The sequence below is a fragment of the Aptenodytes forsteri genome, unplaced genomic scaffold (genome assembly GCF_000699145.1).
Source record: "Aptenodytes forsteri isolate BGI_AS27 unplaced genomic scaffold, ASM69914v1 Scaffold118, whole genome shotgun sequence".
Classification (NCBI taxonomy): Eukaryota; Metazoa; Chordata; class Aves; order Sphenisciformes; family Spheniscidae; genus Aptenodytes; species Aptenodytes forsteri.
The window spans coordinates 3,185,351-3,210,952 of NW_008795859.1; the positions used below are offsets into that span (position 1 = coordinate 3,185,351).

General features: G+C 51.6%; 1 protein-coding gene across 1 annotated transcript in view; it reads right to left on the reverse strand.

Annotated features, from left to right (window-relative positions):
- NCOR2 (nuclear receptor corepressor 2) overlaps positions 1–25,602 on the reverse strand; it is a 222,867-nt gene that overhangs the window by 163,017 nt on the left and 34,248 nt on the right. Inside the window, 2 exon segments of the mRNA XM_019473303.1 lie at positions 4,839–4,952; positions 11,402–11,581. Coding sequence (XP_019328848.1) covers positions 4,839–4,952; positions 11,402–11,581 — 294 coding nt within the window.

Here is a 25,602-nt window from a genome sequence, read left to right on the forward strand (position 1 = left end):
CTGAAGCAGACATTAAAAACGGACATCAGGACCATAAAAAAAAAAAAACAACCAAAAGAATTTCCTTAAAATCTGAGAAAAAATGAAAAGATTCTCAATGACTCCAGGCTAAATATTTCAATTTATCTTTTTGGAAATCTTGCTATCATGCAGAAGCGTTAATAGCATCTAACCTCTGACCTTTCCAGTTTTCCTCCAGACTATCTGAAAGCCCATCTTGCATCACTGAGCCAAGATGAGGCAACCCCAAAATAAGTGTTATTAAAAACAAAAGCAAAATGAACAAGGCCCTTTTGGCAGCCAAATATGAAATGCCCCCACCCCAACTACCACATAAACTAGAATTTGAAAAAAACCCTGCAGATTTAATGCTCGAAAGCCGTTTCACTGATAAGGTTTTATTTACTGCACCCGCTCCGTGCTGACGATGCAGGCCTGATTCTTCCCTTTCTAATGTAAATCAGGAGTTCATAGAAAATCAGAGTTATACAGACATAAAACCCCCGTGGGATCTGAGTCACACTCAGTGCCTTTGCGTAGTTAACGGCTAGATTATACTTTGCAATGCTAAAAGTGTTCATTTATTTATTCTCTTATTTATGGATGGGGCATTAAGGCTTTATGAAGGTATTTGAGGAGGGTAAATGGATAGCTGGGAACACGCTCCGCACAGACACAACAGCAGCAGGGGGTGGAAAAAGTTCAAAACAATCCTTTGAATTCCAATTTTACAGCATAATGCTGAATTTATAGATAGATAGCTGTGCCCTTTTGAAGGAACAAGCACCGAGACAGAAAACGAATTAAAATTTAATCTTATTGATTTCCACCAACTCAATCCCAAGAGCGAGACAGACGCTGCTGCCTGCTTCCACTGCCTGCACTGCATCAAACCCAGTTTTTCAGAGGGCTGACAGCGGAGCAGGGATGGGCTCGCGCGGCCACAAGCCGTCGGCACCCGCAGTGTGCAGGGGCAACGCGGGGGGGACTCGTCCCAGCCCTCGCCACGTTGCGGTGGGTTGCAGCACGCGGCGTCCCCTCTCTGGCACAGCGGTGGAGGGCAAAGACACGCCGTGTCCTGACGCGACCTCTTCCCCAGTACAGCCTCACAATACAGGATTTCACCGCAGTCAAGAGCAGCTTCTCTCCGCTCTTCCCCAGCAGAATCTGTACAGTCAACTTTTTTTTTTTTTTGGAAATCAATTACTTGTCCAGCAGAGTGTAGCAAGAGGGGATTACAGGTCACATTTTCCACAATTATCCTCTCCGACGCCAAGGAACTTTTCAAATCGTACGCATTAAATAGGTCACAAGAGGGAAAACCAGCGTGATAGGCGTTTAACATCAGAAAACCTGAATTCTGAGAAGATCTGATATAGGCCAGCACCAACCTGCATTCCAACCCCTCATCTATACCCAGTGCACCGGTGAGAAAAATATATAGACTTCCCTAATGAACCATAAGCTAAAATTAGAAACCATTCACCCCTGCAAAGCCACAGCTATCGCCAAAAGGAAAGTAGGTCACAGAATGGCTGGCTAACTTGATTTTCCGGCGTTTCTAGCTGCTCTGTCCTCACATAACCTCCTCTCTCCCATGGACCGTTTTTGGTGTCTCCTTTGTTCGGGGTATAACTGCATGCAGTGTGTAACTCCGGCACAGCCTGGCAGGAGCGGTGGGAATGGGCACAGCGGCACCCGCGTGCTTGGTGAAGCACAGATCCACGGTTCATGAAAAATTAAACCAGAGCCAGGCGACAGCCCCTCCACGAAGCGCGCTGCCTCCCACCTGCTCTGGCATCAGCACAAGCACTAGCTTTTCCCCCCTTCCACAGTATTGCTCTTTAAAGATCGTTTCAGGCTTTGCCAGCTCTTCTGGGGTGCTTTGCTCTCTCCCCTCTTCCCGAGGCCTGAATATCCTCTTTTTATTTGCATTTCTTACCGCGCGCTGCCTCTCTCAAGCAAGCCGCAAGCTGAGCCATGAAAGTAAATCAGTCTTTTCCTCCCTTTGCGTGCAGGCTGGAGCCCTGGCTCAGCCGTTACAGCCACTTTTCCTGCAAGCAGACCTCAAGGCATCCAACTTCATTGCTCTTCTGCAGCACAGAAGAGGTAGAAAGGCTTAAAATTTGGCTCAGTGACCTTCTGCGCTCTTGATCAATATGTCTCTGTCTGGCTCACAGCCCTTTGCTCCTACCAACTCATCTTGCAATTAAGTGTGTTAAGCTGCAGCAAAGCCACGGGTCAGCACAACCGTGCCCGGGGCTCTCCTGTCCGACAGACGGCTGGGTACACCCAGATACTCTGCTGCCACCAAACCCACCCAAAAAAAACCCTGATGTCCAACCACCAGCCGCTCTTTTCCACCCACGATCCTAACTGACGCTGCTCCCACATCCTCTCCTCTCCCAGTTTTTCTCCTCCTGGCCCCAAGGGGAAGAGCAGTCATCACCAAAAGGCATCCCAAATGTGTCCAACGGAGGTGAGAGACTGAAAGCTGAGCCTGGGGATGCCCTTTAGAAGGACAATTGCATCCTGGATCCCACCTTTGTTACTGGAGCCAGGACAAAGGCAATGCCGTCGGCAAGGCTCAGCACACCCTTCCCCTTGCAGCCCGCAGCTCAGCATCTCCCTGCTACGGTACTTAAAAGGGTCCTTCCATCACCCAGCCTCAGCCATTACAATCGGCCAGCAAGGCCGATCTCGACTCTCCGTTGCCCGTCAATAGATCATGTCTTCTTCAAAGGGGGAACCTCCCTCCAGCCTGCTACGGTTTCTATCAAGCAAAAGGGAAGGGTTGTTTGGTTTGAGTCTCCTACCCACAGACGGGCTTCCTTACACGCTACTCGCAAGGGGAATTTACAAGAACAGGGGAAGTATCATCATTTACCCATCCCAGGGATCAGGCAGACCCGAACACAGAGCCAGATTTGAAATTACGCAGACATTTGGTGTCAGACATGACCCTTGCTTGCTGAGCACCCACCTGGAATGAGAGAACCCTATCGCAAAGGTTAATAGCAAAACACTCCTGGTAGCAGCCTGGCTTTGAGGATCAGCGTAACTTGGAATAAAGTCGGGCACGCTGACAAATGGATGCCACCAGCTCTGAGCACTGTATGCGACAGCGTCCCAGGTATTATGGCCGCACACTTTCAAGGAGAAATGCAGAACTCCACGCCTGCTCTCCGCACTCTTTGCCACCACCCATGGGACAGGGCAGCGACCCCAGGGGACTGCCCTGAGCCGTGGCAGAGGCTTCGAGAGCAGATCGTGTCTGCTGTGGAGGAGGTGATGGGAGACTCGGGGAGACGGGAGGGAAAGGGTGACCCTGCTGCTGGCATGGGCAGAGACAAGAGGTGACAAAGCAGGAAAAGGGTCTGGCAGGACACTCAGCCCTGAACCAGGTCCAGCTAACAGGGACTGCTACGACGCAGGCCACTGGGGATGCAATGGCTGAAGAACACCTTTCCTTCCTGCCTCAGCACCATCACCCGTCTCTTCCCCTTGTAACGTGGTCTGGGTACACGAGAATGTCCAAGGAGGATGGGGCTCAAGGGAATAGGAATAAAAATGTTTGAGACCTCCTTTTTTTGAACCTAACCCCTTGCACAGGAGGCACAAGCCATCTAGCCCAAGACCCTTGGAGAGGACACTTGGTGGTGCCACGGGGAGAACGGCTTTGAGGAACACTCGGCACCTGCCCCCAAAGCCCAGTGGCCGTAAAGCTATCACCAGCCGGCACTTGCTAACGCTTCAAACACATCGACCTCAGCCTTCACCCACTCGCACAACAGACTGTGCTAGCGTTGGGTTTCCTATTGCTCAGGGAGAGAAGCAGATGGAAAAAGGAAAACCAGGAAAATTGCACTGCCTGGGAGCACAGGGTATGCGATTTTTTTTTTTTTTTCTTTTCCCCTTTTTAGGTTTTTTTTTTTCCCCTTGTTAGGAGTCAGGTACCTGGATTTCTGCAGCGCAGCTTTTCTTTTCCCCTTTTTAGGAGTCAGGCACCTGGATTTCTGCAGCTCCCAGTGAAATCGCAGGCCTCGCAATTCAAAATAATTAGCGACTGGTAGTTTTCCTTTTATGCAAAATCATCCTTTTTATCCAACACCTAAATGAAAATGAATATGCTTGATTATCTACCAAAGGGCCCAATTTCTTAGCATCACTCTGAAGCACACAGCAAAATTTGTGTCTCCTCAGGCTGCTATTACAGGCAATGGCTGAGTGCAACAAATGAGAGGTCAAGGCAGAGACCCAGAGCCAGGGATGCCAGCCTGACCTTTGCTAATGCTATTTACAGTGTCAAATATCTACAAATCCAGCCATGGCTGCATCCATGTCCTTTCTGCTCCAGCCTGGGGGGCTCAGGGGCAGCCAGGAGAGCTTGTAGCTGGCCTACCAGTATTGGAGCATCATGGATGTCCCCCTCCATCCATGCAGCCCACCCCACCACGCCAAAGCCCATCCTTTGAGAGAGCTTTTGACCAGGTTCACTCCTGGGAAAGAGGATGAAACAAGCTATTTAACAGACGAGGCTCTGAAGCATCTCCAGAATGCTTCAAATCTAAGGCTGATTGCAGGAAATGCCCCCCAGGCAGGTTCTTCAGAAGACATTTGTGCTCCATCCACACGGCAGAGCGAGCTCCTCACGGCTCAGGCTCAGCCCTCTATCATCACCGTCCCCGAAGGGGCTCCATCTATCCACCTCCCACAGCCTCCGCCCCAGGAGTCTCGCCCAGGGGAATCCCCCACCTACCCCTTACCAACCTCCCCGTCCCTGGCCAGGGTGACACGGCACGATCGCACGTTTGTACTTCCACCGTTTCCAGACTCACCCTGTTCTCGTCGTAGATGATCTGCACCAAGCTGCGATGTTTGGACTCGATAGGAGGGGGGGAGATAGGTTTTTCAGGCTCTGGTGGTTTGGCTGCTTCTTCCTCCAACTGTTGCTGTGGAAGGAGAGGGGGGAGGAGGAGGGTGAGTCACAGCGAGAAACGCAGCCGTCCCCATCCACACGAGACTCTCTGCGGTGCTGCGACCAAGGCAGAAACCACCATGGCAGAAGGCTTCCTGCGAGACATGGGCAGGCTCAGGCCGCGGAGGGATGGGGAGAGGGAGGACAGCTGCGTAAGTAACATCCCCTGCCACGCAAGCACAGTGCTGTCCTGCCCCAGGCACCCATCCCCGTGCTGGTGGGTTGGTGCTTTTTAGGCATGGAGGATAAGGACCTGCCTTGAACGAGCCTCCTGGAGAGGGTTTGAGGCTAGAAATAATGATTTTACTGGAAACCCTTAAAGGGAACTGAAGCTCCGGTCTGGCTCCCTGCTGCTACCTGCCTCCGGAGTTGCTGCCATGCTGCAGGGAGCGGTGGGGGAGCGAGGGGTGAGCAGCAAGGCTGCTCTCCACCTTCGGCTTTATCTTGCAATACTGTGGTTGGAGGAGATGCCTTGGGATGACTGTTCTCGATGAAATGACTTGTGCACCGGCTGCCCCTGCACCGTGCAGCCAGATGAGCCAGTGAGTACGGCAGAGCAGGCAGTAACACCGCAAATCCTGTCTCTGGTCAGAGTCGGCCCAACAGGACATGTGGCAGTCCTCCCGGCCAAGGTGAGAGACACAAGGTGCTCAAGAGGGCGAGCAAGAGCTACAGGGCTCCCTGCAGAGGACAGCACGGTGCTCAGACATGGGCCACCAAGACACCCTTTGGTGAACCTTCATAGAGAGCCCAAGTACTCAGGTTGCAAATGCCTGCAGCGTGAACACACCACGCGGCTCCGGCTGTCCCGGCAGGCAGAGCTGCTGCGGGCACCGGCACAGCATGAGCCGCATTCCAGCCCTCAGCCATCATGCTCTCCTGGGAAGGTGACTCTGAGACTCATTCCTCTCCTCCCTTCACACAAGACAAGCTGTCCTGAGCAGAAACCACCAAGTAAGTCCAGGCTCCAACCAGAGAAAGCCCAGTAGGGGTGGACGGCCATCACCCAGGTGACCTGCCCTCAGAGACAACAGTGCCGAGAAGCTCGTTTTGTTGGCTTTTCTGCTTTCTTACTGTCTTTACTGCATTGCCACAGCTCCACGTTTCATGGTATCTAGGCTTTGAGGTGCAACCGCTGTGTGCAAAAATACACTGCGCCGTCCCCTCCAGCACCACGTGTCTGCCTGTGCTGGGACAACACAACCCAAGGTGAGTGTCTCATCCCAAGCTTCACTCCCACTCACAGCAGAAACATCCAGGAGCCCAAGAGCTGCTCCACGAGCATGTCTACCACGTCCCCACCACACATGCAGTAAAATGCACCCAGCCCCAAAGCTGGCTTGAATGCCAACTACCCCCTTAGGAGATGGAAATCAGAAGGGAGCACATCCACATATGCACCTTTAGAGATCACTAATCTTTTAATGCGTTCCTACCCATTTGCGAGCCACTCAGGCCATGGCAAACTAACTATAAAGTAGCAGATCTAAGAAAGCACTTTTCAGTATCGCTGCAGTCAGTGGGTGTATCTGACATACGACCTCTGCCTCCGGCTCTCCCGACGGGTGCGAGGCAGGAGGAGACATCTGAGCCCTTCCAGTAAGTTTGAGGAACTGCTCAGCCGAAAGAGGAAATAACAGATTCCTCCAGGCTCCTCCCGGGGCCACCGGCTCCCTGCGAGGAGGGAGAGCACACGCAGCGCACGGCAGCTGCGGGGCAGCACAGGCACGGGAGAGGGAGCGGTTGTCAAAAACCGCCTATGATTTTTTCACTGCTCAGCTCTGAATCTCCAAATCTTCGTATTTTTTTCCTGCAGCTAAAGCATCCCCTGTTGAAGCAAGGGGAAAAATCAAGCGAGTCTCGTACCAGGAAGAAAATGCACCTGGGATTGAGAGCAATCGGCTTGCACCAGAGGTGAGCACACCACCGTCCTCCTAGAGACAGCAGTGTCTGGTGGTCCGAGAAGAAGGCGGGCACCTAATTCCTCCTTCAGATCATCTCTGCTCTTGTTGACGACACCTTTAGCAACACTAGGGCTGTAGGATGCAGTCCAAGAAAACACTTAAGCACCCAGATAGGTCTACTGGCTTGGCTGAGAAAACTCACACCCCTTAAATTAAATGTGTTTCAAATGGATGAAGCAACCCCGTGCTGTGGACTCCACTCATGCTCCACCTCCCCACAGGTGGACATCTTTTCCCACACAGGGAAAAGCAGCAGCATAGGGAACACCAAGATATAGCCAAAAAAAAGCCATCATCGTCAGCCAGACCGCTGAGCACCGTCCCGGCTGGGGATCAGCCTCTGGCAGAGGCAGGACAGCCCAGGCTCTGCACATTGGCATCGGTGTGCCCATGTCAGGGTCTTAACCTAGGGGTTACTCCAGCCACGCATGAGGACGGCCAGGAAACAGCCAGCTTGGACCGTCTGCACCCGGGAAGGGGATGAACCTTCCTCAGCACTGCAGGGATCCATCCCTTACTGCCTGCAAAGAGCCACGCCGCCACGGCACACACCGAAGGCTCCAACCACACATGCAACAGCCCAAAAGCTCCCTTCTCTTCTCAGCCACAGCTGTTTCTCAGGTGGCCCAAATCACAGTGCCTTGCAAAGGGGACAAGAGCTCTCCAAGAAGACAGGGCTGAAACCACAGGCTGCAAAGCAGTTCTCAGCCCCGGCGCGGAAGCAGCGCTTCCAGGCACCTGCCTGCTCTTGCTCAGTGTCCTCAGATCAGCCAAGGCACTCTATCGCACACCCTCACTCCCACGTGATAAACTCCAAAAACTCCAAAGAAAGAGCCACAAAAGGGATTAGTCAAATCCTCTACTTCTCTTGGGGAAAATATTTGGGTTAAAAAAAAAAAAAACAGAAACTTGGCTACATTGTTCTGGAAACCCACAAAAATTCTGCAAAGTGGTCGGGTGTGTTGTAAGTGATTTCAGACAAGAGGACTTGATGGCATATCAGGAAATGAAAGTTTGCCAGTAAGTGGAGGCTCATTAAAAGCAGCTCGTTAAAAGAAAAATACAAATCTAATTATAGCTGAAATACAGTAGAGAATTAAACTGTACTCTCTGTGGTGTAACACTGTACGGTTATTAAAGGGCCAGATGCTAGAGGTAAGGATGCGGGCAGGGTCTGCAGGCAGCACACCTGACCACAGCAGGTTCAGCCTGCGACAGCTACCCCTGGGAGCTGTGGGAAATGGCAAAGCAAAATAGGTCAGGGTTCCCAGACACGGACAAAATGGATTTCTTAAAGGTCTGCCACAAAAGCTAGGCTGGGACTGTGACCTTTACAGGGAGAGAAGCGGGATGAGAGATGAGTCTTGACAGCTCCACACTCTCTCCCTCCCCACTCCCAGCAGCAGCTGCCTGAAAGCCCCCTCCTCTCCCCAAACGAAAGCCAGTGCAGCAATGTTGAAGGGATGCAAGATGCCATCGTTAGCCATAGCCCTTGCTCCTACAGCATCCACAGGCCAACCCATTTCCAAGTGAAGGAGGTGCCTTCTCCAGGCAAGAGTCCCTTTGGCTGGACCACATGCTGCGGAGGGGTCATCAGAGCCTGCAGCGCTGGCAGGAAGGTGGGTGACATTTCAGGAAGACCCCACCCCGCCCATACCAGCCCCGGTGCTGAAGGGACCTGCCTGACAGAGCCAAGGTCATTACACACGCACCCAGCTGCCACGCTGCCTTGCGTTAGGCAGCCACCACCTGGGTACCGGGATGCCTCACCTGCCCAGGGGAGAGGAGAGGGCTTCCAGCCACAGGACATCTCTGAAAACCACTTTCAAAGAGCCGAGGGGAGAACAGGGGAAACTGAGACAGGAGATAGATGGAAAGGGAAGCCCTGGAGCTCTTCCACCCAGCCAGCTCCACCTCCATCACCAGGTGGGAGTGTTGTACTCCCGGAGATCCCTTCGCCGAGCTCGGCACCCAGAGAAGCTCAGGCACCACTGCGGAGAACAGCCCAGCAGTTTATTTCTCCTTCAGATCCCCGGTACCACTGCCAGGAATAAATGCATAAGGATTATCCTTCCCTGTCAGGAAGAGGGGGAGAGAGGACTCAGCGAGAGATTTAAGCGCATATGGCACATGAATGAGCGGGGGACGGCTGATGGAGGTGGCCTTCTGCCAGGGGTGCGCAGGGTTTGGGGAAGGTTTCTCAGCTTGCTGAAGATGTTTGCTTCTTGCAAAGCCCAGGCAGAGCCTTCCTTGCCATTTCTGGAACAACCGAAAAAAAGAGAGATGGTAGATTGGGGTTGGTTGGGGTTTTTCTTGCACAGCCTTTCCATACAAATATATTTAATTACCCTGAGAAGGCCTCCCAAAGACAGAGGGGAAAAGCATTAGGGTATTCTGGCTGCGTACAATTTCTCCCCTGCTCTGCTGCCTGTTCCTGCAGGAGCAGTATCTGTTTCAGGCTGATTGCTTTCCCTCGCTCGTCTTTCTCCTGCACTGACAGCTCAGATGCACAGATGGACAAAACGTTCCCAAAGCATCTCAGACAGGACACCCCCATCCCCCCGCCCCCCGAAAATGCTTCCTCCCAGATGTGCTCTGCGGAGGACCGGGCTGGGGAAGGATCCTGCCGGAGAGGAAAAGAGGCCATGTTGGGGGGGCAGGATTTGCTGCCAAATGACTTTGCCACTATGTGCCAAAAAAAAAAAAAAAATTAAAAAAAAAAGAAGAGGAGAGGATGCTTTTACAGCCAACAGCCACTTTCACCTTCTTCCCCACTCAGCAGAGCATTTTTGTGGAGAGGAAGAATTGTTAAATTTGTTCAGAGGGAAGAAATAAAGCAACCAAGCAGCCAACAATAAAAAACCCTATTTCCTTACGGAAGGACAGCTTGATTTTAACGTCAAGGAGCATATGCTGCTCCCGTCAGCTTCAACAGCAGCTCCTCAGCATCTCTGAAAAAAAGTCAGGCAGTGGATCGGCAGTTGTCAGTCCTCCTGGCTGCCATGAGCGGGACCTTCACCACTGCGCTGGGCACGCATCCCGTTCTGGAAGCCCCTCTCCAGAGTGGGAAATGACCATGTTTTGCATCTCCTTCCTCAAATGCGAGTTAAAAACATGGACCAGCAGCCAGACTGCCAGCTGGGAGAGGACACCAACATTTTGTCTGAGCTTCCTAAGGAGGGAGAGGGGAAGGGCTGGCTTCACCCAGCTCCCACCAAACCCAACAAGAGGAATCTCTGTGGTTTCCATTGCTCCAGATCTTCCTTTGGCCCCTGCGAGCCAGCACACAGGGCTGCTTCCTCACACCCCCAGCACAGCTGCTTCTATCCCTTGCTGGCTCCCTCTCCCTAAGCACTCCGATACCTCTGCAGAAAAAAAGCAAAAGCAACACAAAAAAAAAAGGTCCTTCTCATTAATTAAACCATATTGTTTGAAAACAAAACCAAAACATCCTGCTTGGTCTTGCAGGAAAGAAAGGGAATGGGAAAATACCGATCTGATGGGGAGGAAGGTCAACTGCATGCTCGTCCTCGAGAAGCACTGGCCCCGTCCCACAGCCCAAGTAGAGGTTTTGCTCCATTCTCAAATTCCTGCTGCACACCCCTCGGGAGAGGTCGCTCCTCTCGGGCAGTTCAGGATTAGCAGCTGTCAGGGAGTTTAGAAACTGGCCCCAAGCAAAGGGAATAAAACAACAAGTAAGAGAGAGGCAGAGAGAAGTGATTTGCTTTAGGAAGTGAAAGCCTTTAAGTCTGTGGGTTTTTTCACAGACGTCCCCCCAAGGTTTTGTCATATTAATCTCTTAATGGGTTTATGGTAATTGTATACATGGCAACATCAAGCGGGCGATCCTTCTGCTGGGGAGTGCTCTTGTACAGGGTAAAGCACTAACCGAGAAGATCAGTTTCAAATCCCTGGCTCAGGCACAGCCCTGACCGGAGTTGGACCAGACGCTGCTCACGGCTGCAGAGCTGCAAAGCCCTGCAGAAGGGGGCTGGATGCACAGAAGGGCCATTAGGACATCGCAGCAATGTTTTCAACAGTACTATAATAGTGGCAGCAACAGCACTGGGGAGAAGCAATTGCTGGAAAGGAAAAAGAAAAGACCTTGTGCTAGCACTGGGCTGTACGGACAACTCAGGCTGTGTTTCCAGCTCTGCCACTTGCTCGCATGACCATGGGCAAGTCACCAAGGACAGATTTTTCTCCCTTTAAAGGTACTCTGACATGCAAAAGAGCCCACAAGCCAGGTTTCCAAAGCTCCCTTGTCTTGCACCTACCAGCTCCAGACTGCTGACACAGCAGCAACCACCCCTATCACGACAGGGAGCACAGACACAGACCATCCTGGTGGCACTGGCACTGCCACTTCCCCTCTGTGGACGTGCATGGGCAAGGACGGGATGTAAGGCAGCACACAGAAGCAAGTACACGTGCTCCCCTCCAGACCACAGCCTCTTACCTGCTTCTTCTTCAGCTTGGAGATCTGCTGTTCCACCATGGTGATCTCGCGGTCCACGCGGTCCATGTTCTGAATGAGCTCCTCCTTTGACAGCCGGGCCGGCAGCAGGTCCAGCTCGGCATCGGGGTGAGCAGGGCTCACAGGTGACACGGGCTCCAGTTTGCCAGGCAGGCCACGATCCTGGGGAGCACAAAACAACCAGGTCAGCTCCTTCCCAAGAGATTTTGGATCCTCCTCTCAACCTCCCATGCCAGCTGCCACAGCTCCCTGGCCCATTCCCAGCCCTCTGAGACACACACGCCCCTCAAAAAACCTGCTAGACTAAGCAGTACCGGCTGCCAGATCACATCACCGCAGGGCTCCGCAACCTCCAGTATCTCCAGAGAGCACCAGGTTAGCCTCCTGTGGATGTGACAGCAGCTCTTCCTCCTGCCAAAGCCTCGGAGACTCCCACCACCTTCAGTGCTACCCACATTCCTACAGGATCAATAAACGCATCCATATTCAGGAGCTCCCAGCAGCACCATCACTTCACATCTCAGCAGCCAGCTCAAGGCTACATCTTCTCCACAGAAACAAGGTAGTGACGGACGTGTCCTCCTCCAACACAGCCATGGCCATGCTGGAGAGAAGAGCAGCATTAACTACGCCAAACAAGAAGGGGCTATGAGGGCAGCCCCTGGGAGGAGAGAGGACCCCCACCTCCTTTACAGAGGTCCTCCTCCATCTCTTATTAAATTCTGGAGGGAGCTCTGAGCGTCGGATGTCAAACACATCCATCCAAAAATGGAGAATAGGGGGATAGGCGAGGTCAGCTGAGATAAAAATAGAGCGAACTGATGAAAACCAGCTTTTTAACTTCCAGGTAAAGAAGCTCTCAGCTCAACAAGACCCTTCAAATCAGAGACCGGACAGATCAGCGTAACCTCCATGGCCATCACAGGAAGCAGCTCTAATGACCATGAGCTGGGGGCAGAGGGAAAACACATCAAAACACTCAGCTCCTTCTCCAGCAATGCAATGACTTTGCTGAGCCCAACGAGCTGCTATCCCAGGAGCATTCCGGAACCACGATGCCTCACCTGCACAGCACCCTTCACCTCTCCTGCTCCAAATGAAGGAGCCCATCTCCTGCAAACACAAGTTGCATGCCTGGATGAGGTCAACCCCCACTGATGAACATACCTGGGATGAAGTAGCTGTTTAATAGCCATCAACCACGCAGATGGGGATCACGGCACACCAATAGCCTACCCTGACCCGGGACGCTCCTCTCTGGCAGCTACCCAACACCGTAATTAAAAGTTTGTCTATTCATTTGCTTAGTGAGTGGATGGATTTCTTTTCCTGGAGGGAGCAGGAAGAGGAGCTGTGGCTTGGTTTGTAACTGTAAACCGCTGCCAGGCTGGGCAGCCAGCACGCTGCAGCTGCTGGGGAGGGGAGGGAAGGGGGGAGGCGAACAACTGAAGAAGGTCACACAACTTTGCTACCTTCGTTACAGCAGCCCTGCGCCCACGGACAAAGCCGACATTGTTCTGCACCAACTGGGGCTGAGCATCCTCCCCTCCGCGCTGACTCAGGGCGACTGGCGAGCAGCCAGGGCTACCCACTGACCCTCTTCCCGGGCTGGTCCTCCTGCAGGGGCAAGGGTGACACGATGGAGCTCAGTGGCACTGAGATGGTGTGGACCCATCTGTGCTCCTCTGACTAGCAAGGCACACGGATGATGGCCCTGGGTTATTCGCTGGCCATCTTGCAGCTCACGTCAAATGTGGCGAGCGCGCAGATGCCACCTTGGCACCGCTCAGCATCTCAATAGCATCTGCTTACGGGGAAGCAGAACCACGCAGGGCAGCCTCCAGCCCGCTGCTGGTGGGGATGAAGCACGGTGAAGTCCCTCCTGGGGAGGCTGCATGTACAGCCTGGCACAGCCGCAGGGGACCTGGCTTCAAAGGCAGTCCCTGCCTGGTAGGACTGTGCTGAGATGAGCTCTGCCCTATTCCCCTCCGTAAGGGCTGGGCAACATCATCCACAGCAAAGCTGGAACAAGGGGAGGCAAAAGAGGATGTTTCCCAACAAAGTGGCCATGTCCCAGGACACCAGCATCCTTCACTGGCACCTTCCTCCTCCTCCACCCTGCTAAACCCTGTTCTAGCTGAAGGAGACATCAAGCCAGCCAGGGAGGAACCACTGCTGGGTGCAGCCTGGAGGCATCAATGCCTTTCCCACTGCTGCCATCAAGGGACAGAAAGCAAAGGAGCAATCTGAAACTCCTTGCTCGCTGTCCCATGTGGGGCTCATCCAGCCCTAACAGCACAGAGGCACGGGAAAGCTAAGCTGGTTGTTTCCAGCATCCATTCAGAAGAGAAACTAGAAGAACATCAAAGGTTTCTGGAGAATCCCAAAGAGCAGATCCTGTCTTGTTTTACTTCCCCAGCATTAGACACCAAAATTGGCCAGCCTCCTGCAGCAGGAAGGCTTTGTGTTCTCCACGACTGGGTAGGGTTTTTTTGTTTGTTTGTTTGTTTTGGTGGTTTGGGGTTTTTTCAAGCCAAGAGGAGCAGGACAACCACAAGAAGCAAAAGATAAAGGAGGTATTCATAAAACATCGTTCAGATTAAGGCATGGGAAGGGGAAGTGGCAGTGGCTTGTAGGTGGGTAGGTTTTTCTACAGGAAAGCAAGCTACCTGCCAAAAGTGCAGGGGAAAAAGACTTCTCTCTGTGCACGTGAAACAAAAGATACTATCTCACGTCTGCCAATATGCAAGACAGAGCATCTTTAAACTCCTACTTGGTACAAAACCCTTTGGAAACCTGGGTTCTGATACATTTTTATCTTTTTACCTTGCAGAATCTGAAGTAAAGTAGCAGCAAAGCTGAGTAAGGGGAACAGCTGCAAGTCACAGCACAAAACCCATCATCATCTGGTATTAGGAGATGATTATAGCAATAGAGAGCAGCAATGTCCCTGGACCTCAAATAAGTGGTCACTGTCACTTCACAAGCACCTCTCTAAATAAAGGAAATGACAAGCAGCAAAAGGAAGGAAAAACCAAAACTGAAGGCAAAAAAAAAATCTTGCCCATGCAATGGTGAAGTCCAAAAAGCAGAGCTCGCAGAGTTATGCAAGGCACGAAGACGCCCTTCTTCTAAATCACAAAAATGGATTGAAAAGAGGTTTGCAAAGACCAAGAGTCCACCCAGAGCCTGGGGTGGAATCTAATGGATAGAGATATTTTAACTAGTGCTCTGTTTCCTAGCACTCTCAAGAAGCTGATCAAAATATATTCCTCCGCTTCAGATAGTAGAAGCCTGTTCCAGGCTCTGAACAAGTGCAGTGTGAAACGTGAAATTCTTCTTATTAACGTGAAGTCACAGACTTTGAAACCAGCATGAGCCGGGAGAGCTGGAATAAATCTGCTGGAGGGAAGAAAACAATTACTGCATTACTCAAGTTGATATTTTCTCAGTAATTATACTGTTTCCATGTGATTTGTTTTTATACACGGCTAACAGCTACTGTAGTTCCTGTTTATCCCTGGCCTTATTATTATGTGATTTGTATGATAACAAGGGTGGGCGAGCAGGGGGCAGAGCCTGCATAAACCTTCCTGCAGCAAGAGGGGATGCTGGCACTGAAGAAAACAATTATCACCGAGGAGTCTATCAAAGAGCAAGGCCAGGCTTTGGGGGTGGGCTTCTTCCACATGTTTTTATTCCCAACATAGATGATGTTAACGGAGTAAGCCTGCTACATGCTATTAGGCTGTGGCTTAAAAGACATGGAGAAAGAGGGGAAAGGAAAAGGATAAGCCAACTGCCCGTCGATGCCTTGAAGAGCAGGTAAGCCTCCGGGTAAATTTGACGTCCCTGCCTTCAGACACGCTGGCATCTGGGTCCACAAGAGAAACAGTGAGAACCCCAACCCTGGTCCCAGGACATGCTGGAACCTGCACCAGACCATCACCGCCTCCTTATTTTGCATTACCGATCCACCTCGCAATGCTCCCAGGGAGCTCGCAGGAGTTGGTGGGATGGAGAAGGCTAGGTGTCAGCCCAGCGCCTACAGCTGGATGCAGCCCAGCCACTGTGAAGGGTAATTTTTCTCATCTGCTTCCCACCCTCAGGAGCCAGCAGAGCAGTAGCTCTGCTCCATCTGCACCTAACTCTCACTGCAAAATGCATTTTGACTTTTCTGATCCCCTGACCGCACCGGCTGCCTCTTCAAGACTACGCTGGTGGAGCTTCAAAGCCTCCACACCTCCAGTCAGTGCCTGTGTGGCACAAGCACGTACCAAGCAAACAGAGCCGCTTGCTTAGGATGACCCTCAGGATCTCTAGCATGGCATCATGGTGTTTGCCCTATATATCATCTATCATCTTCAGTAAGTCCTGGTCTCTCTCTGCCTTTCTAAACCAGATCATCAGCGATGTTCCCCCAAGCCCAGGACAGAGATTCGGGGATGCTGACGTCACCTCTTCCACAGTCTGTTCATTTTGTAATTATCAGCCAGCAGCAGCGTTTTCTGCTGCAGCACCGGCAGGGAGTAAGAGGTGTTATCTCCAATTCCTACCCACTCGCACATCTCACGTCCTCGTGGGCTGGAGAAGATTGCCAAAGCAGGCAGGATGGGCTGGGGCTGCTCAAATTGCGCTCAAATTAATTCCCCCCCTAAAAAAAGCCATGAACAAAGGGTGGGCTTGCGGTAAGACAGGCGGGGTGGCCTGCCTGCGAGGATGCCTCCATCACCCGAGCCTCTCAGGGCAGCACAGAGCCAGCGAACACCACTGAACTCCACCAACTAACAACACTCCCAAAACCCCGTCCACGTGAAGCTGTGCTACACGGCAGAGACAGCAGTTCAGCCTCCCTGTCCAGGAACCCACAGCTGAGCAGCATCGCATACCCCAGCGGACGCAGAGCCCCGGGGCTCTCCCACACACCCCGGGATGAAAACCAAGCAGGAGAGCGAACACCTCACACCTCCATCCATCAAGTTTTAAGGCAAAAACAGGCGTATAAAAGTCTTAATTGGGCCAAATACAGGCCAAAGGATTTTTTTTTTAATTGGAAGAGTGTCCAACACATTCTGGCATATCAGCAGCCCCAAGATGACAGCACTGACAGGGGGGGAGGGAGGGGGGCGGGAAGTCAAAGGGGCTGAAAACTAACCTCTCGTTTCCCCCAGGGAGATGGCAAGTATGAAGTCAGAGAGCCTGAACAGTGAAAAGTACATCGAGTTATTGCAATTCTTTTGTTCGTGACCACGCTAATGGCTCTTTCAGCAGCCCAACCCTTCAAACAGGATTTTAATTCTTAATTCTTGCTGGCTCTTGGCTGGGCTGCGTCCCCGCAGCCTCTCGAAGGGCTGCTGAAGCAGGATGTAGATGTGCATGTTGGTGTATGCAGGGTGACTCCGGGGAGCACCTCGTTTCCCCAGGGAGATGCGCAAGTATGAAGTCAGAGAGCCTGAACAGTGAAAAGTACATCGAGTTATTGCAATTCTTTTGTTCGTGACCATCTGCTGCGCTAATGGCTCTTTCAGCAGCCCAACCCTTCAAACAGGATTTTAATTCTTAAATACTGCTGGCTCTTGGCTGGGCTGCGTCCCCGCAGCCTCTCGAAGGGCTGCTGAAGCAGGATGTAGATGTGCATGTTGGTGTATGCAGGGTGACTCCGGGGAGCACCTATGATGCGTTTCACCAGCCAGGAGCACACGGGCGTTCCTGTGCAAGGCTAACCAGTGCGCCCAAGGGGTGCCACGCGTGGGACAAGGCATCACCCACCTCCTTCCTCTGTCCCTACGCTCCATAGCACGTGCAGGTAGGGGGGACGAGCAAAACAGGGATCGCTTTCACTGGATGCAGCCCAGTACGTGCTCTCATGGGAATTCATAAAGCTGGAGACCACGAAGCTGTCTGAAGACAAAGCTGATTTTTTTACTTAGATTTTTTTTTTAAGTAAATCTGTGACTTTATGAGAAGGCCTATGAAATTCCTTTCCCCTGTAATCCAGCTGAATTCCACGCAGCCAGGGCAGAAAACATCCCAACAATTTCTAAGCTTGCATGAAAGTAGGTCAAAAAACTTCCCCAATGTTTTAACAGCTTGAAGCAATTTAATTGCAAAACCAGTACCAAATGCTGACCCTCCCTCCCCACCCCCACCAGCAGATTTACGAGGGTGGTAAAACCTCGCCAGCGAGTGTTACAGTTAAATGCACTAACCAAAGCCTAGTATCTGGTCTTGCAAAACTTGCTTGTGCTCAAAAAAGCCATTCCACAGTGTTATCCTTAACAGATGCTGCCTCTGGACCTCAAGATCGCAGGGTATTACAGAATCAGCAGCAAACACTGCTTATGGACTCGGAGGTAGCCTAGAGTAACGGGTCAAATCCAGAAAACCTCTCTCAGGCAAACTCCCACGGAAGCCTAAGGCATTATAGCGGCAAATGGATGTTGTGCCTTTCATTACCTTCTTGCGTTTCCCCATTAGTGGATAATAATTGCGTTGAACGCACACGTTCCCTACTGACTTTGCAGGAGTGATGAATTCTCACCTACCCATCTACTCATTACAAAGAAGAGCTAACTGTTCCACCTCTCATTAAGAATTGCCTAACATTGCCTATTTTGCATCGCTGGATTGCCAGTTGACCCTAAGTTTGTTAAAACATTAACTGTCTGGACTGAAATTTTCCATGCTGAATATTTGCTTCAGGCATTTTTAGGCTTTTTTTCTTTTCTAAATAGTAAATTTCAGCCAAAACTACTCTGCTGCTTCCAAGAACAAGTTTACAGGAAAATATGCCTTTCTGTGACATTCAGAAAGATTCTGGGAACTTCTTCTTTGAGCATCTTTGGCGCAGTTGATACATCTGGCAAGACTGCTCTGTGCCAGCGATTCGCTTTTTGTTAACTCTGAAAAAGTGTCCAAGTAAAAAAAAAAAAAATTAATAAAAATCTCATTTTGGTGCTTGCCTAAGGGAAATTACTTTGAACCGAGCAAGTGAGTGGAGTGGGGTCCTGGGGAGCTCCAGGTCAGGTAACACACTCTGCCCGTGCTCCTGAAAAGGAAAGAGCTGAGCTGGAAGGACCTTACTGGCAACGTGTGGAGCGCTCCGGGCCAACAGCAACAAGTGCCCTAAAAGAGCCACGAATAACTGCAGGAGTCGCAGTTTGACAGCAGGTAGAGCCTGAGACCACCCACCGAGTGATAAGGATGAAGCAGAATAGCCAGCAACCCGCTCGGCACGAGATGGAGGCCATCCTGGGCGCTGAACGGAGGGTCATGTAAAGCAAAGACAGTGTCCTGACGCTTTCAGCAAGTAATGGGGAGGACAAATTAAGGTTGTCAGGGAAGCCTGCAGAACAGCAAGCTCTTCTACTCCTCCGTTTGCAACTTTAGTGTTCTTTTAATAATGTGTCCGCCCAACAGCCACCCAGCGCATCATTTCACCTGTGCTGACATTGCACCCAACGATGTGCTGCCGAGAACATCATTGCCCCTGTAACATACCACCTCAGCCCCAAATCCCCATCTCCCCTTCGCAAACCCAAACCCCTCTGTTGAAACAAGCAGGGCTTCTGCTAACCTGGAAGACAAGCAGGCACAGGAGCCCCTTACAGCCTCCCCTCTGCCAGCCCTTGCAGAGCCCAGGCACAGGATGACGGTGGCAGTGCCTGCCAGGCAGGTCCTGCCCGCAGCCGCCTCCCGCGCCGCGGCAGGGACCCAGCTTACCCTACAGCCGAAGCCAGGAGGAAAGCATCAGTGCCTCGGTTTGAGGAGCAAAACCATTTCTTCGGGGAAAAGCGCTGGCTTACAGCGATGGAAAACCACCACGAAATTACAGTGCTGGGGAGGCAAAGGTTGCATGAAAAAGACACCAGGCACATAACCCATCAGCTTAAGAGGACGTCAAAATCCTGCACCAGATATTCAAAACCGCAACCTGAGTGACTAAGACATCCCTCGGGTTGACGGAGGCCAACAGGAGGGGGCTGCCCCGAGCTCACCGAAATGCTCGGGAGGCATGCAAACAAAACACGAGGGAGGCGAGCGCTTGTTTGATGTCTCTTAAAAAGGAGCAAACTGTGAAAAATGCCTCCAATTACATTAAGCGCAAAGGCAGGGAGGCAAATTTTTAATTGCCCAATTTGGCGCTCAGTCAGGGCGGCGGGGTTAGCACCTCCTGGCTTCCCAGAACCAGATTTTAAAGATAACGGGGGAGCTCATCGCAGAGCCAGCCACCGCTCCTCCCAGCAAAGCAGCAGGTCGCTGGGGCTCAAACCACCCTCGCCTTCTCTGGAACTGGCCAACTTCAGGCAGCTTTCACAGGAACCTCTGAATAATTGCCACGGTCTTCCACGGAAATGCGGCATGTGGTGACATGTTTCCCCACATGACTGCCACTTTTCTCTCAGTGCCTGCTGCTTGGGGAGTTTCTTTAGGTAGGAAGGATCCCCTGCCTGGGGGGTGGAGGCAGTCGGTGCACAGCCCCCAAACCTTCTCCAGCAGCCCGGGAAGCACCCCATCACCCAGCCCAACAAACCTCAGGGGAACGTAACACTTACTCCATGCCTTTGAAAGTTTTAGCCTCCCACTTTTTTTTTTTTTTATTTTTATTTTTTGCAACACCACCCATCCTTTTTTAACTGCCACATGCAGTAAAGCAAGGTCCGAGTCTTTTCAGCACACCAACTGGGCAGGGACGTAGCGTTAAGGTCCACGTTAATCCCAGCAGGCGTGTTCCCTCTGATTTGAGGATGCTAGAATAGTCCCTGCCAAATCCCAGCTGGTCCTCAAGAAGGTAGAAAGCCCTCAAGCCCTAGATGCCACGCTAAAAGCATGCTGGAGTTTGCCTTTTGTAAAAAGGGCCTCTGCAGAAAAAAATTCCCTACTTTTATACTAGTACAATACTCAAGTGACCAGCACAAATGCCATTGCACAAGTGTGACAGTGCCTGCATCAGCACGCATTAGTCCCGCAGAGGTGGGAGCCAGGCAACTGCATCCACTTGCATCTGCCCTCCACTAAGCATCACGTTAAAAAAACAAAACAAACAAACCCAATTTCACCCCTACTGGCGTAGCTACACCGGCCAAAAACCAGGCAGGCAACAAGTCAGCATGATTAAAGATACTGCAGCATCCTGTGTTGCAAACACGGGGCCAGATCCTGAGCCAGGCTCAGCACCACCCACACCCACTGCTGTCCACGGGCGCTGGGACACGTAAGCCCCTGCTCAGGATGGCCGGGAAGAGCAGCGCATTGCTCCTCAGCTTGGATGTGCCCTGCAAACCTCCTCCTCTGCTTGCAGGAGCCTTAGAAGGCTGCTAGAAAGGGTGCTCCCAGGTTGGTGCCTGCTCAGCCAGAGAAGGGCAGCAGGAGCCCCCTGCCCGGCCAAGCCCCCCTTGGCCAGGGAGCAGGTCCTGCCCTGCACCCCAGGAAGCTCCAGCTCATTCACTGGGTGACACCAGGTGCATCCTCCAGCACATGGACAAACATGGGGGAGACAAAATCCACCACAGCAGCTTCTAAAAAACCTCACTTATTTAAAAATAAAAAATTGAGGGGAAATGAAAAGACAAAAGCCCTTCTCAGCCTGGTGTTATCAAGCAGAGGAAATGAGACTTCTAAAGCTCCCATTCAGAGAGGAGTGGGGGGAGAGAAATCCCACTCCAGACGCACTTGAGCGAACAGCTTTTGAAATGGAAATGTCGCTCTTCAGAAACATTTAAATTTCCTCCTATTGCCAGGGAGGAGGAAGGAGGCAGAGGAGCGAGCAGGGACTCCTCAGCCATGCAAATCCAAACGGGGGTCCATTCAGGGCAGCACCCGGGCGGCCCTGTCGAGAAGGGATTTGTCAGGGAGGTAATCAGGACCGGCACACGGTATTAATATCGGGAAGTCAGCTTGAAGGGGCATCAGATTGAGAAGGGAGGAAAAGGAATGAATGAAGACAGCTCTATTTAACCACCGCCGCAAGTAAGACATACCTAAAGGCTGCTCGCACTCCCTCCCTCTGTTCTCCCTGCACAACCATCACCCAAATTATTTTCCCCCAAATCCTGGAAGTTGAGCTGCCTACTGAGAAGGAGCTTGGCTGATGGAGAAAGGAAATGCAAGCAAGGCCCAAGACAGTTTGAGCGGAGGCTGAGGTGCGTTGTGGGACCAGCCCAAACCTCCTCTTACATGCAAGAGCCATTGCACCAAGCCAGGATCACCAGCAACTCCCCTGGGGACTCCCAGCACATTGGGCATGGGCTGACGGGTCCCAGCACCAAACTCCTGCTCACTCCCAGGAGCTCCTCTTCCAACTGTGTCAGCCCGAAAAACAGAAGTTCCTGCTCCTACAGCCATCCACAGAGCTCCCCTCACCAACTGCATGCCACCACTTCATTGCTCTAATGTCTTTAGGGTCACTTAATGTACAGGCTCATTCTAGCTGTGCTCTCAGGTATATAAAGCGGGACATCAAATACCTCTCATCTGTAAAAACCAGAAATTCTAAGACTGCAAGAAAACCGGACTTAATGGCAATACTCCAAAGACTTCCCCTGCCCCCAAAATCTAGTAAGATCCCAAAAGTTCAATTTTTATCAGTAAAGTCTCTATCAGAACATTTCAGTACACACGCACGCATATCTTGAGACTCAAACACGCACATGAGATCTGAACTGAGTGGCCTGGAAGCAGATAGGGGTCACTGCTAAATCTGACCTGTGAACTTCACTGGCTGAGAGAAAAAAAACCCAGGCAACTTCTTCATCAGGAATCCAAGCCGATCCGACTTCCATTTCGAGGTGACTGCACTGGAAAACTTGTTTAAGCGTGAAACAAGGCTCACAGCTGCTTAGATGCTTTTGAAAAAATTTTAACCAATGTAAAGAACAGGCTCGTGAGGGGAAAAAAGCCCTTCCCTTGAAACAGCTTGTTTTGGCTTTTAATGAAGCTTTTAGTGGCCTCATCTGTCCCCCACATACTGCTGAAGCCTGTTTAACTCCCCCTTCATTTTGGCATCTCCCCTTTAAGCAGGTGCTGGCCCTGCAATGCCTCCACCTGCCCCTCCACTGCCCGAGGCATCCACCGGCAGCTCGGCAGCCCCCCCGGACATACAAAACACATGCACCAGCCACGACCCCAAGCACCCCACAAGCAGCGGTGCTACGACAACACCCTGGGACACACGCGGGGATATGGGGCATGGCCCCGGCTGCTTGCAGGCATCTCTGTGTGTTGGAAGAGGCGGGTGTAGCACCAACCAAGACATGCCGCCGCGCTCAGGATACGTGCTGACAGGGAGCACGGGTGGTACAAAGCAACCATCAGCTGCACCATCAATCAGAGCCAGCCGCCGGCTGCGTTCAATGGTTTATTGTTCTAATAATTGTGCAGACACGTGGAAGGGGGTGCCTCGACATTCGCCGCTTGTTTGAGTAGCCATTTCCTTCGCTGCTCCGCCTGCTTTTCCATCAGGAGGCCGCATCCTGAGCCCCGGGGGCGGCAGACAGGGGGGCAGCAGTGCTGGCCATCCCCACCACCATCCCCACAGCCGGTGGGGCAGGAAGGTGGGAGGAAATAACGTCCCCCGGCAGCAGGAAACGCAGGCGGGAGCTGGTCCAGACGTGAGCCATCAGCCCAGCCCTCCGCCTCGACAAGCCCAGAAAAACATGCAAAACAAACCTTTCATGAGAGTTTTGGATTTATTTTGAGAATTTTTTTGCCATAATATTTTTACCCCCCAATTCAGCAGGTAGAGATGGTCTCAGGGTGTAGGGACCATCACGGTGTCTCAAGTGTGATGCTCCTCGAGCATCACTCAGCTCCGCGATCAGAGCAAAACTGACCAAGGAAAGACCAAATACCAACAAGAGCGCCGGATAAAGCAGCTCCAGAAGGCTCAGGGCAGAAGCACCGTTTCTAACTGTGAATGGCTTTGGGAGTTGCTCAAACTGCAAACCTCTGCCCAGGCTGTTCCTGCATAAAAGCATGAAGCACCCCTGCCTCTCCAGGCCAGGATGTTACAGGAAAAAAACCCCAAACATCTCAGCTCCCACAGCAAGAATAAGCCCACAGTGTATTTGCTATTATCTGTTAGCAAAGCAGCAGCTTCCCACCAAGGCTGGAATTTCCATCTTGGTTTGGCAGGCACAGGGCTGTGAAATGATTACTGTGTTTACTTTTCCTTTGCTAACTATAAAATCCCATTCCACTGCCCTGCCAAGAATGACTGAAGCTAATAAAATTCAGGCATTTGGAAGAAAGCAATAATAAACCTCCCTTTTGGGGCCTTTATGATGAAATTTCCCCACTCCAATCAGCGATTATGCTGTATTCATGAACACTAGTGATGTCTCCAAGTGCACCCGGATTGACTCAAATCAATATTTAGCTTTGCTCGAGACTCTAAGCCTTTCTCTGTGAGGCTGCTGAAGGCAGGATGACTGAACTGCACAGCTAGAAGAAGCCTTTGAAAAAATAGCTTACAAGTATATGAGGCAGCATATATATGTGTGTGTGCACACACATATACGTAAAAAATGTAGGCTTTTCAATTACTTAAAAACCTGCGAAAAAGTATATACACATGAAACATTCATGGATGCATGAATTTACAAATCCCCCTCCAAATATATTTTAATATCATTATTAAATATAATGCACACTATATATTTATATACACATACCTGCCTATTCTTTAGTAGCTTTTAGTGTTTGAAAGACTGTAACGTTCCTGTGTTTACATCTGCCACTCTGCCTGCTGCCGAGGTAGAAACACATTAGCTGCTGGGGGCAATCTGCTCTGTGTCATACCTGTGATGGCTGGCACGAGATAAAATAACGCAGACCTGAAAAACAGCCTGAAATAAAAGCCTGTGCTTGGTTTGGTCACGTAACCACGTGGGACGGCTTGATTTGCACTAGGCAATGGCTCTTTCCTAAGCAGCCATGGGAACAACGGCATCCAACACGGAGATCAGAAGGCAGAAACGATCACTGCTGCTCCTCAGGGAACAGCGCAGGGAGGAGAGAAATCAGCCATGTCCCTTGTCAGGGCAGCGATCAGAGCAGGTTGTTCAAAGGCAAGCCTAGGAAGCATTATCGTGCAGGCAGAGGAGGTGATAAAGTGCCAAAGCAGTGGAGAAACCCGCGCTGCCAGCATGTGCTGGAGTGGGGTGCTGCAGGCTCTGCAGCCCCGTGGGGAGCCCCTCGAGATGTGGCGGAGGCACCACACACTGGGCAGCCCCACATCTGCTGCCCACCTCCTCCTCTGCTGCTTGGCACTGCCAGAGGACAGTGCTCCACTCCTCCCCTGCATCCCACAGGAAAAGGTACTGGGTGCAGGAAAAGGTACCGGCTGCGGAATTAAAGGGGTTGCCAGTCCTTGGCTGGGATGAAGGTGAGCAGAAGCTGGGCTGAGCACTGGCACACGCAGAAGACGCTCGGTCAGAGCGCTAAGATGACCAAAGAGTAACTAGATCTAGGTCAGGACTGCAAGGAGGTGGTTCAGGTCATTTCATCCCACGCTGCTTCTCCCCCACTAATTTCCGCTTTCAATTCACCAAACCAGGGGTAGGACAGAGCACATCGCTCCCGCCCTGAGCCAGCTCTGCCACTGGGTAAAAGCCCATTTTTAAGGGCAGAGGGAGCAGGCTCCACCGCGCTCTTGCTCCTTATCCTCCTGGAGAAAGGTGCCAAGAATTAGAATTACATTTTTCGAGAGCAGCAGAACAAGCCAAGGGCCTGTCAGCTTGTCCTAAAACAACCCCTCTCTGCTCGCTGAGCACGCAGCCAGCATTCCTGACGCACACCAAGTGTCCATCGCCCCTCGGCCCCCCCCATGCAGCGCGAAGTTGCAGAGCATTTCGTGGTGGAGCAAGCCAGAAAACCCTCTGAATGTTCTCTGCCTAAAACACAGCCAAAGAGTTTTTATGTTTAAAAAGCAGGTTTGGGTCCAAAAAGAAAGGAGGTTTTCCGTGAGCGATTATAACTAGGCCCTTTGGCACTCGACAGCTCTTCTCTTGTTATCGATGCTGAGAGTGTTAAGAGATGAGGCTCCACGAAGCATAGACGTGAAGTCACGGAGTTTTAGCAAGGGCTGTTGCCATGTTCAATATGTTATTACAGCTCCATCACCACAGGCACAAAGAGCAGCAACTCGTCTCTGCCAAATCCATGTCTGAAATCACTCCCCCACT